The sequence below is a fragment of the Dysidea avara genome, chromosome 3, assembly GCF_963678975.1.
Source record: "Dysidea avara chromosome 3, odDysAvar1.4, whole genome shotgun sequence".
In the NCBI taxonomy this organism is placed as follows: domain Eukaryota; kingdom Metazoa; phylum Porifera; class Demospongiae; order Dictyoceratida; family Dysideidae; genus Dysidea; species Dysidea avara.
The window spans coordinates 25433462-25447198 of NC_089274.1; the positions used below are offsets into that span (position 1 = coordinate 25433462).

At 36.8% G+C, this 13737-nt stretch overlaps 2 protein-coding genes across 2 annotated transcripts; one reads left to right on the forward strand and one right to left on the reverse strand.

Moving 5' to 3' along the window:
• Positions 1–148: 148 nt before the first annotated feature.
• On the reverse strand, positions 149–6122 carry LOC136250460 (calcium-binding protein P-like). Its single transcript, XM_066042669.1, has 5 exons — positions 5834–6122; positions 5042–5101; positions 2311–2528; positions 1415–1579; positions 149–407 (listed from the first exon to the last, which is right to left on the reverse strand). Exons 1-5 carry the CDS (start codon positions 5841–5843, stop codon positions 267–269), a joined length of 594 nt encoding a protein of 197 aa, XP_065898741.1. The 5' UTR covers positions 5844–6122; the 3' UTR covers positions 149–266.
• Positions 5943–13639, forward strand: LOC136250457 (lysine-specific demethylase 8-like). Its single transcript, XM_066042663.1, has 5 exons — positions 5943–6476; positions 9836–10133; positions 11492–11629; positions 11878–12233; positions 13105–13639. Exons 1-5 carry the CDS (start codon positions 6181–6183, stop codon positions 13511–13513), a joined length of 1497 nt encoding a protein of 498 aa, XP_065898735.1. The 5' UTR covers positions 5943–6180; the 3' UTR covers positions 13514–13639.
• Positions 13640–13737: the final 98 nt, after the last annotated feature.

The following is a 13737-nucleotide window of genomic DNA, read 5'->3' on the forward strand; positions in this document are numbered from 1 at the left end:
CTATTGCAGCTTCCAAAAGTTATAGCCCCAGGGTGGGGAAAGTTGTAACAGCTCAGATCAGATAGCATATGGCCAGGACATTTTTAACAGGCTTATACTTTTACCATGTAACACCGCTAAACTGTAAAATTATAACGTGTTAGCTATATTATTTTTACACCTTTTATACAAGAAAAAAATTAACAGTATAACGGCTAAATCCACTTGCCCCCACATACTTAAAAGCTACAAATTAGTTAGTGCATCAGTGTGTGCTAGTTATTCAGTTAGGCAGAAGCTGCTACAGCTGCAATCCAAACTATCCACACCACAACAGCAAATATCACAGCAGCAATATTGAGGTACAAAGCAGTTCTTGCATGTTGTAGAGCACTGACATGGTCTCCTTTTGCTTCTTCTTCCTTAGCCTGCAAACAATTACAGTCAACAGTTATACTATCATGATAACATATTAAGCTATCCATGCCAACAGCGAAGCTGTAAACAATCCAGAGAAGCCGCATAATGTTTTAATAATCATGAAATCAAAATATGGCAGCCATGAAATTGCAATGACGACAATGATATTGACAGCACATGGTGATTTACATAAATTCAAGGTGGTTGCAACAAATTTTCGAGGTAAGCTTACATAATTTTTGCGGATCAACAAACCTCAGAATTTTTGCAGTTTTATTTTCAAGGGTCACTGTTTTCATTGATGGTATTGGCCAATCATGCATTTAATTAAATCTAATAAGAAGGTCTGTATTTTTACACTAAAACAATAAGGAGTTGCCTTTTAAATATAACAGTGTGCAATGGGCATGAATGGGGTACTTAGCTTGGAAAATTTATTAGCTTGCATATTAGAAAGCATAGAGTTGGCTAACCAGCTAGCCCTGATAACTGTTAATGTTCAAGGATGAAATTTTGTTGAAGCCAAGCAACCGTGAAATCTGCAAAAATCATGTCCATCAAAAATTTGTACGTATACAGTATTAAAAATAGGAATGAAAGTATTATCTAGAAATACGAACTTTATTATTATATAGTTAGGAAACTTTTTTCAATGATTTGTTACAGTGATGTGTCTTCAGTTCAACTATTTTCCTACACCTGCAACTACACAACGCTAGTAACAGATAGTAATAGTGTGCACTTGATAAACATGTCACAGACTGTCTCAAAACATGCAATAATAGCAGAAACAGAACAATGAATACACAAGAGAATACTCCATACCATACACTGAGCCTAAGTGTGCATGCATAGCTATTGATTAAAACTCCAAAACACACTATTATACTATTCAAATGTTGGTTTAAAGTAACAAGTCAACACTGTATATGTAAACTGATGTACGTATTGTTACACAAATATCATTGTTATGCAGATCCTACATTCTTACAATACATTATATTCTCACACATACCTGAACAGAAAGGAAGATGGCAGGGATGGTACAGGCAAGAGCACACAAGTTACAGAAGATGCACACAACGGTCATGACGATCGACAGTACAGTATAGTCAGGTATGGTGGATCTTTGATGTACAATTGTGGGTTGAGTTGGCTGAGTCACGACGATGATATTAGACTAGACAAAAAATATGTGACATCATTCTGTTCCCTTATTGATAAATTAGCATACCACCTGACCATGATTATATACAATGAAGCTTCTCTTAAAGGACTCTCTGTATATTAAGGACACTGTACATTTATCCTCTCTATGAAGGAAAGTTTCTGAGCCCCTTATAGACCTCTACCAATACAATGTTACCTCTGAAATAGGAGAGTATAGGACAACTACAGTAAAATTTCATTGAAATCAGCTGGGATCCCAAAGTGTCCGAGAGATTCCACTATACAGAATTGTTTACTATTGTTGCTATATCACATATACAAGCAGCTCAGACATATTAACAAACTAATTAATGATGCAATAGAAAAAATCTTCATAAACTTTATTATTCTCATCCTCCAACATTCAAACACTCATTCTGAACTGAAAATGAATACTGCATGTATTCAATTAATTTTCTGTCAATACAACTGAGGTGCAGTTTTGTCAATGTTGTTAATTTTACTGCCAAGTGGTTTTCTATACAAAACTCTTGTTGTAACAGTAACAGCTGTAGCAAGTGCCCTGATATTTTAAGTCATACTGATAACTGGCGCTAATAGCTTTATCGGATAAATGATGGATATTGCATATATCTTGAGCGCTGCAACCCTCCGTTAGGCAATGTTGATAACCATTGCTACTAGCTGTACAATGAAGTATGTTGTTGAAAAGTGACATTGTATTAAAGGTAATTATCTCACTTGAGGTTGCTGTTCTGGTGGAGGAGCTGGGGGTGGTGGTTGGTAGTCCCCACTTTGTCCAGGATATGGAGGTGGTACTGGCTCTGTTGGTGGATATGTTGCTTGTTGGTTAGGAGTATACCCTGGGGGGTACCCAGCCTGAGGTGGGGGGTACCCAGCTTGAGGTGGGGGGTACCCTGTTTGAGGTGGGGGATATCCAACTTGAGGTGGTGGATACTCTGTAGCATATACAAGAAATATTTTCTTATACATTATGTACTCTTGATATCATGATCACCAATGATACAATGCCAGATAAGATGCCATTACAACATTTCAGTTAATATGTAGTTAGATCAGTAGCTTACTGAATAATACGTCATGTACTAGTGTGCTGGCAAGTCAGTATGCACAAAAAACTTGTGACTGTGGCTATAACAGGCACATTGTGGAACCAACAATCAAGGGTTTCTAATTTAATTATTCAATTGCACAGTATAAGGGTTTCTACAGTCCCCTTTCATTGTTGTTTGTGACTAGCAAAGCCATATGGCATTGTAAAAATGTTATTCCAGCTAGTCCATACAAATGGTAGCCAAATAAGAATAAACCAAACATGTGCATAATGTGTGATGAAACCACAGTAATCAAACTTCAATTTAATTATCTTAATATGCTCCTTGATGCAGTTCTTCTGGTAACACGTACCTAAACCACTTTTATTTCAGCTATAACTACAATATACCAAGATAAAGATTTTATGATACCCTTGTGTGTGTCAAACTGTGCTGAACTATCCATTACATAATTCACACTTGTGCCATACCCTTTGTCATTAACAAGGTAGAACAAGCAGGTTGCACTCACAGGGACACAAGACAACCTCATCAACTCGACGTCATCTAGTCAAGTAATGTCTTATGGGAAGGTAAACATTTACCTCAAATTCATCCTCATGGGTGATGACATCAAGGTGGGCAAGTCTTCGTTGATACACTGTTACAATCAGCTTGATCTCAACCTGATCCCAACCATACCCTCTTGACTAGACTAGGGCTTTAAATAAACGTCTGTTGTGTTTGTTTTCAAATTTCTATGTTTAATAAATTGCAAGCCCCCATTAATTTAATCAATCAAGTTGGAACTGTTCCACATTACTTCATGGTGTTTTACATTATCTGTTGTATGAGTGCTGGGAAAGTGTTACTGGTTTACTCAGTTCTATTGATTATTCAGACAAGTATATTTGGCAATGGTCATCTACTTCTTAAAGTTGGGAAAATTGTTGCCCCAATTAATGTCTCAGTGTCCAATCTTTAGTACATACTACTCTTATAAAGGCAATCGAAAGGAGTCTAATCAGATGCACAACCCTTAGCTCAGCCTCATGGACACTTACTTGCACACACTTTCATCAATGGTAGAGATTACATACTTCAATCGATTATGAGATATTGCTGGTGAGTTGGTATTGTATTATTGAATGATGTTAGTTGCCACTTTCAGGAGGTCTATCGGCCCAACATGCTCTATTATTTCCTCCAGAAAGTGCAAGCCTGTACTATGTACAGGGTTTATTTTTCACTGAGAAGTCAATGTCATTCAAATTTAGGTTGAATGCAAAGGGATATCCAGATTCCAGCTTTTGTGGGTTCTTTGACACGTCTGTGTGTGTTCAAACATGACTCCAGATCTTTAATATTTGCACATAGATTTTGAATTGGTAATGTACCTGTATTGTTTATTGTTACATTAACTATATAGTATCTAATTTCTATATGTTAGCTGATATCCAGAACTATACTTGGTATAGTGTCTTACATGTAAATGTAATAGAGTGTCAAAATATAATACACACTCACTTATGCGTTACACAGACTGGTTTTGTTAGAAACCATTATACGCGTTCATGTGCACTTATGAACTCACACACACCCACAAACATGCACAAAGAGGCATGTAGAGACCCAATATTTTTTGTCGGTTAAGCATCAGACTGAAAAGTCTAAATCTGCATGTATTTTGCCACTACTGGCATGCCTATATGTAAAGCTGTCTACAGTGCATGCATCTTTTAAAAAGCACAATAACTAGCTCCATTGGAACATTGAATACATAATTAAATAACTAGTGATGCACCGACTAATCAGTAAATAATTGGAAATTGGTTTATCAGCTGAACTTCAGCAATATTGGTATAGGTAATTATTAGTAGACTAATTAGCCAATTACTTTTACTCAACCTGATGATAGTCTTATCATAAAAATAAGACAAAAATCTTAAATGACAACTTAGAAAAACAAATGTTAAATTATGGTACAGATCAGATATATTGGCATGTGAAATTAAATATCGGCTAATCAAATAATCAGCAAAATCTCTTATCGATGCATCACTAAAAATAACACTCTAAGGTGAACCTGCAGGTACACACATTATTTGTGGTAAAAGCTGCTTTTATAACATCTTTATAAAACAGTGGGACTTACATGCACTTGAATTTTGTCAGTATTAAATAATAAAGCATATCAAGACTAAATGGTCAATGTGCAGACTGATGCAGTAGTGGCATCCTTAGTTAAAAGAGCAGTAAGCAAGAATACTAGCTCGAAGGAGAGCTTGAAAGAAAAGAACTTATGCAATGTGTGTGGTCATGCATATATGCATGCATGGGTGATATATACAATGCCAAAAAATTTAATATACATGGAAGTAAACCAATCACAACTTGACAACACAGTACACATTTACCTCCTCCTTGTGCTGTTGGATATGCCTCATCAATTGGGGGTTTGTAATCCAAGCCTGTGCCTATAAAAGCCATGAATACATTACATACATGTGAATTCCATATCTTATCTACGAAGAGCAGTATACATATAGTACGTTCGTGTTGAGCTGAATCCTGGGTTGTTGATTAAGAAGCCATACAAGATCAAAGGCTTTAAACATAATGTTCATGACGCATTTATTCGTAAGCCCATGTTACGGGCGCGCACTTAATTGTTGAGAATATGGCATCCAGTGCACCGTCAGTATAGTAACCTTAACAGGTCAAATAATCACTACATTAAAAATGTGCAGATATTTACACATGTATACTCATACACAATAAATGCATAGAATATGACTTAGCATTAAAGCTATACTATGCATGGCATCTATGCACCCATGTTTAACAGTGAATACCAGTCTCACACACAACACCACGTCAACAATACATTAGTCTCAAAAATTCGCTATTCTAGTCACAATAAATGTGTATAGTTGTATATTTCCTTACTCTAGCCCCCAAACTACCCAGCCTCCCTCTTTCTATACCGGCTGAGGTCTCTTAATGTTTAAAATGCAAGATGATCAACACTATGCATATATGTCATATACACCATGACTTGTAACATTATCTATTACACTACACACTATTAAGACTCCAATTGAAGAAACTAGCTATATACATAGCTAGCTAGCTACCTTGCTTTTGATTTATATGTCAGCATGATTAAAGCTAGTAGCTATAGCTACTCATCTGTCATAATATCTCACCTGTCATCATACAGAAGAGAGAGGAAAGCAAGGAGGCAACGAGGACTTGATCGGTCTCAAAAGCAAATGGATGTCATACAAGCGCAGTTTGTCATTTTATTTTACTAAACTTCGCATCACGTGATCATAGTAGATTGAATCACATGTTTTTACGTTGACCTTGGTAATCACTAGATATCCATCTCATTATATCAAATGCGCTTGGAGCAGGTGCCGTATATTCCAACTGATCCGTTTACTGCAGAGAAGACGTTGCGTTGTACGGCGTCAATAAGAGATGCGCTTAAATCTCGGCTGAAACATTCAATAAACGATCAATGAGCACATAACAGCATAATGATGCGAGTATGATCAGAGGAGGATTTAAACGTCCCAACTGTTCGGACAGCCCGGGCCTCGTCCCAAGCTGTAAGAAGACTGCAAAATTTACCGACGTAGATTGCAAACAGTTGTGCGGATTTAGTGCTGAAGACCTCCTTGACGCTGTTTCACCACGAGACGCTAAGCTGTTGCAAGGTGATGTGAGCGATGTGGATGTGCTGCTGGCACGATGGTGGAGGAGGAGATCACGTGATGGGCAAACTGTTCAGTCAAGCATTTCTACTGTTATTAGTCCCAGAACTCGGATAAGATGCATCTCCAGGTATAGGACACATCGTATGCGTTTTGTCAACATCATTACAAGTGCAGTATTTGGTCTCATATATTTATAAACCCCACATACCTGGGGTACTATATAAATCTGTTGGGATAGAGTTTTGTACTGAATTGTATCATAGATAATAATAGTAATTTCAATGGGGTGACTCTGTACCACGATCTGCAACTGTGGTCAAAACAAATGGTCAATGGACAAGGCCTGTTTTAAGCAAAGGACAATGATCAAGACGTTTTCTGAAGACGGTCAAATCTTCACAAGTAAGTGGTGCACAAAAAATAAACAGAATAAAGCCAAAGGTCAAGACAAAATTTTGATGACAGTCAAGGGAGATAATTGATTTTGGCCATGGTCGCAGATCATAGTACAGAAGGTATTGGAGTGACACCCCCTTGAACTTGTTCTGGCAGTAATTTGTGAACACCACCTAGACTGAGTTCTGTGTCATTTGTCCTTCACCAGTACCCTGGAAGCTGATAATACAGGTGCTGTTGACAATTCTGTAGGTAACAATCAGTTCTGTTGTTCAGAGCACACCCTTATAATAGCTGTAATCGATAGGTGCCATGTAGAGGAAAAATGGAACTAGGTGCTTCATCCTTAACCAGCAAGTTATAGGATCTGGCTATGCACTACAAAATATATGGTTTGGTTGGAATATCGGGTCATTTTGTCCATCAGACCCATTTTATAGAATATAGATTGGATCATTTGTGAAATGAATTGTTTGGCCATATGGAAATTAACACAATGCATATAGTCTAGTCCTGGTAGAACATCTGTAAAATGTTTAACATTTCAGTGTTGGAAGTATTTCGTAAAAATAGTTCCACAAAGAATGTTATTTTTCTACCAGGATGTACCAGATAGCATACGTAACTTTATGGCTGACTAGTAGCAGTAGCACTATGTGTACACATAAAATACCATTTCATTCATTGTCATGTTAATTTCTTTGTTGTTACATCTCATGTGCTCTACATCGCACAGCTTGTTATGATCTTATAATAAATACTGCAACCCTGTACTGTTAATGCACTTCTCAGTGTTACTGGTTAGGTACATAAGCATGCACAATCTAACAGAAATGGTGTAAGCTAAATCCGAAGTAAGCTTAAGAAGACACTATAAGGAGTGTGGAGAGTACAGACTTTACATGTTTTGTTGACATGAATAGGTTGAGATGTTTCAGAAAACTGGTTTGTGTGTATTATCTTGTACTGAATTCACTCAGAGACTGTTTGCAGCACCTCACATCACTTTACAAAACCACTGCAATATTTCACACATGAGTGAGGAAAACAGAAATTTAAATTTTTCCATTATGTGTAAAGGACATAGTCATGAACACAGGATGCAACATCAGGCTATAAAGTTGTAACAAGAAATTATTATAGTGACATAGTTTCAAGGATTGTGTAGTAGCACCTTAAAAACAGAAATGAAAGAAAATTTACCACATAAGCCATTATAAGCTTTATAGCTTTTGAAATTTTGTTACTAGGTACTATAGTGCCATCTGTATTCTAATGTTTGCTGCATTTCATTGCAGTCTCACCTGATAGCTGGTAAAGTGTGAAATATCAATGAAGCTAAAATCACTGGTCCTTTGCTGTCTGAATGGGATAAAGAACATCAGATCGTAAACTTGACCCATCATAAACCCCTACTACTATATAATATTATATTATGAACTCTTGACAACAGGGAAAACCATGGATATAAGCAAAACAGCAATTTTCATTTGTGACAAAAACAATATATATATATATATATATATCCATTTACTGTTGTTTCTAGATGAATTATAGTTGCTTTCTGAGATGTACATTAAGATTTTTACAAAAGGTATGGAATGCAATTCTGATGTGAACTACTATTCACGATTTGTCAACAATGATGTGTACTCTTGAAATAACGTACTGTGAACAGTAACTGTCTCTGGGTATGTAGTCTTTGTATCAAATGGTACAGTAGTACCGTTTAAGTAGGAATTGGCCCAAAAATTTTGTACGCCGCCCTGCCTTTTAAAATTATCCTAGAGACATTTTACGCGACAAAAATCACCTTTACAGAATAGTACTAGTCCATATAATACATATGACACTTAAAGGTGGTGGGATATAGAATTTAAAAATCGCCAAAACTCAAAACTTTCCCTGACTTCCTGATCACAGTCGCAAGGCTAGAGGTCAAACGCAGTAGTGCACAGCCACCATTTTACGCCACAATAACAAACTCACCAGTGGGATGTGCCTTTTGGGGTTCCAACAGGTGTAGGCCCTCTGCGCCTTGTCTTTTCTTTTATCTTCAATCAGGCTGCTTGTCTTCTTCGTCCAACGAAACCATATCGAGGCGTTAATTTTCCATATCAACACTTTTTCAGCAGCATATTTAAACACCACAGAATTATTTCAGAGTTGGATTTCATCAGTCCTGGCTCTATAAGAGGTATACTAGTTAGATATCTGCAACTTCATGATTGGGATCCTGTTCGTGATAGGTTTGCGACCACACCCCTCAAATAAAGATGTAGGTGAACTAATAATGGAGCCCCCACCTTTTAACAATCTAACAAGATCACCTCACCCTTTATTGGTCTAGCTAGCTTGGCTGACTCAAGATATACTCTAATACAACAGTCATGTATGATAGAACAGTTACAAGTTGCATTCTTATTCTTTATTCTTATCCTCTTTACCAGGAGCCTAAGCGAAAATTTTTGAGCTAAATATCCTAAAGTGAAACGGGACAAATAGCTACCTAGAAGGGCTGACAAAAAGCCAACCCCATCGTTCTGGTAGACATATTTTTATAAGAAAAAGAAGCAAGCACAATATAAAAACATTATTGTTCTAAGGAAATAGGTGTCCCTCAACAACAGTAAGGTCGACATCTGGAGGCACACAGGGATGCTTGGATCTAGAACGTGATCCCCTGATACACATTATTGAAGAGCGAAGCAAAGAGAACTCCAAACTACAGCGAAGCCAGCCCATAACCACAGAATATGGGGAACTCTCCACTTCTCACTGAGCAAATGGGCAAGATGTTTATAAGTGATGGTATCTGCCTTCCCCATACCTACAGATATGGAAAATACAAGTGGACTAATACAAGTTACACTGTAGCTAGCTATGCCACAACAAAAAACTAAACCAACTAGTATTTTTAAAAATTGTTAATTTAAAAATGAAGTAGGGACCTATGCTAGGGACCTATGCAATAAAAGGTAGTGAAACAAGAGATAAATGATGGTATTACAGCATAGGGAAAAGTCCCTACTTTGGTACATTAGCTATCAGTATTTAAGATGAAACTTTGTCTTTTCCTTTTGTTTTCAGGTCAACAGAAGCAAAGAAATTTTTAGCATACTGTGTGATTCATTTGAACAGTTTATTATCAGAACAAGATAGTGAAAATGATTTCTCAACCTACTGTACACTGGGTGGTTGCTTGTCCCGGCTGGGCCACTACAGTGAAGCATTAGAGAAGATCAAGAAGGCACTTGAGATTAGGCAAGAGGCAAAGGCATTGTGGTTTTGTAGATTAGTGGAGAAACAAATTAAATTTGATCACGATAGGGAGTTGAGACTGTCTTCTACATCATTAGTGTCATCTAAACTACCTGTCCCTGTACCAGTAAGTTACCAGTTGAAACAATATACAATGTGTAAATATGTACAGTTAAACCTCTCTAATCCGACACCTGCGTAATTCAGAGTCCTCTTTAATCCAACCAAAATGTCATTTAACTACACTTTTGTATAGAAAACAGCCTCTGTAATCTGACACCTCTGTACTCCATAATCCGACACAAAACTTGATTCCTTAGACTTGGAAGTACATTGTTTTTGACCTTTGTAATCCAATGGCAGCATTAAAACAATCACAGAAAATAATTTTTAAGCAACCAAAGCATTTAATTGGTTGACAATAATAGTAGAAAAGCTGTAATACTTGCAAATTCTAACATTGTGTGATCCGTTTTACCTGTAATTTACTGCATAATCCTAGATATTGTACAATGTCGGATTACAGAGGAGCAAAATTTATGGTTCCCATTGAGCATTGGATTAGAGAGGTTTGATTGTATGAAATTTAATATTAATATCCCATCAATTAAGCTTCAGTGTTCACCTCATTAAAAGGAATTTTGTAATGTGGATGCATGTAAGTAAAATATCTTTCATCTAAACTACTAATGTATTTTGTTTGTGTAAGTCTTTTGTAAAAGCAGTGAATTCTCAATTAGAGTATAGTGCTCTATTGGAGTATAGTGCTCTATTGGAGTATAGTGCTCTATTGGAGTGTAGTGCTCTATTGGAGTGTAGTGCTCTTTATACCTTGTTTTTCTCCTACTTCCACATTTATATGCCAAGGCACTAAAAAAGCAAAACTTGTGAAGTGTCCTTTAAAACATAGTGCCAACAGATGTTCAGCAATACTAGTACATTTAGCAGTCAACAATGGCCTGGGCAAATCCAGCATGGGGCATTTGGGACAAATGCATCCCCCATCCCTCCACCATTTCCTTTTAGAAGAGCTATATTTACCATTAGAGCCAATATCAGTTTATTGCTCTAGAATTACTGACTTTCAGATTAAAATCCAGACATATCGTCTCCCTTTACATTCAAACTGTCACCCAGTACCTCTGTACGTAGTAAGCGCCTCTAAAAATAATTATTATTTTGCAGGTGTTTACGTTATAAGCCATTATTAGCTTTTGTAACTGCTTTTAAGACTTCATAACCTTCTGCAATGACCTAAGTGGCAAAATTCAACAGTGAACACTATACTGAGAGGGTATTTGCTGCTATATGTATACATCAACTATAACAGATTGTAACTAGTTACATACTAGCTGCTCAGAGTGGCCTCCCCTTTTTAATGGTATGGACCTGAACTTGTTTGTACCCCTCCCCTTTGCCAGCTCCTGGCCCCTAGTCAATTTGTAAGTTAATGTGTAGTTATAACAAATTGTGGTATTGATTTAGGTGGAACGAAGAAGTGTTGATGATTTATCACTACAAGAGTTCTTCACATCATATGCCAGTGCCCATGTTCCAGTGATAATCACTGGACTGGTCGGCCACATGACTAAAATTCCCTGGACAATCGACTATGTTAAATTGGTAAGGAATTGCACATAGCAAACTGCTTTATTGTTGGCATTAAAGAAACTCTGGTGTCATGGCAAGCTTAGGCAAAGCATAATTTATAGTGCTAAGCTGGCAAATTTTGATGTAGCAAATACATAAAATTATAATGGAAGATTTTACATAAGATTGAACTACTCTAATAGAGCAGTCATTCACGTAAATCATACGGAAATATAATTTTTATCACAAAAAATTTTTGTGAGTATATTTTCTCTTTGTAGGCTATTGGTTCTCAAGTGGCTCCTCTTAAAAGACATGTCCAAGACTCAGCAGAGTGGGCCAAACTAGAGCCAGCTGATACTTGCACAGTTGAAGAATTCATATCGTCTCTTACAAAGGAAGGAGAAACTCGCTATCTCTTTGATTGGAGTCTTCCCCTTTATGCACCAGAATTGGCTCAAGAGTTAACTATTCCTAAATATTTTGCCAATGATTTCCTGCAACGTACTGGGACAGACAGCATGTACTATAACAGCTGGCCCAGTCTGTTCATTGCTCCAAAAGACGTCTTCAGTGCAATGCATATTGATGCTTTTGGGTCTAACTTTTGGATGGCATTATTCCAAGGAAGGAAAAGGTAAACTCATAGATAGATTGAGTTACATAGTTCTGTACCATATGAGTATTGCAACCCTGCATGTTAGTAGACTTTTATTTGATTCGATAGCACAAATATTTAGATATCGTGCAGTATGGTATAGTAGAGATTTGTACTTTCTTACAAAAAATGTTACTAGCCTCACAATGCCTTGGCAATGTTGATTAGGAATTAAGCTTCAGAGCGACCAAAAATGCTTCCAATCAGTTGCTATGGGATTTAAAAATATACAGAATTTTCTAATGACTAACTGCCTGCCTGCCTGATGCCTTGAGACACGATAATGGCTAAGGCTACTGACTTAATTTTTTTCATTTTTTCATTGTTAGATGTTGCAACAGGTGCCTTTAGGCATACCACAGCATGTACAATGTGCACATCATGCACCTTACCTTTGCGTTCTCATTAATATTAATAGAAAAGGGTGTCGATTTACTGTATGATGACTTCCCTACATTTGTAATGGAGATTGTGACTGGATTTGATTGCAGAGGTGCTTCTTGTAATGTTCTTCATTTGTAACAGTTGAAAATGAAATGTAATGGCCACTTCAATTTTGAGTAATTGATAGTCGGAACACATGTTCAGACTATGGTACTGTTCTGTCTTTTGATGCAGTATGCACTGGTTTACCAGTCATAATTATATGTTACAAAAATGAGAAGGAAAATTTCGAAAAGTCATGGGTATAAAAACCACTAGTGTATCTGCAGGTGTAGGCAACCTCCCTTATTTCACTATACTTTTTATTATGTCCTAATTTAGCTACAATTTTTTTCTTCAATTTTTGAGTATATGACTTACTGTATATGTGAGCATATAATATGTCCTCATTTATTTGCACATTTAGGTGGACATTTTTTTCACCAGAAGACACTTGTTGTTTGTACCCTCGGGTAGATTCTACAATGGACCCAACATTTGACATAGACTTTACTGAGTCCAACTTAGCCGACTATCCTGCACTGGCTTTTGTTACACCACGAGAATGCATTCTCTGTCCTGGTGAGATTCTGTTTGTTCCAGCTGGATGCCCCCATAGAGTAGAGAACTTGGAAGAATCCTTAGCCATTTCAGCAAACTTCGTAGATAGTTCCAACTTTGAACTAGTCCAACAGGAACTACAGATCAATGGTCTGATTGATGAGAGAGCTGCAGAACTTTATGAAATCCTTTCCAACAAACAATTTAATTCACAGATGGATTTTACTACTTCACATTTAGAATGGAATAAATTCAAACAGAAACTGACACAGTGACCATATACGTAGTCCATTATTGCATATAATTACCTAACTTCTGCTAGTATAATTTGTGCTATTGGTATAACAAAAATGCTTGTAATATTAAAGCTGTGAATATCTATTGTCTCACAGATACCCAAACTCCATTGTTCCAGGTAACTGGATCTCTTTTGACGAATGCAACCCATTCATTATGCAGATTCATTCAATAAAACATTGCAATGTAATGCTCTAATTGA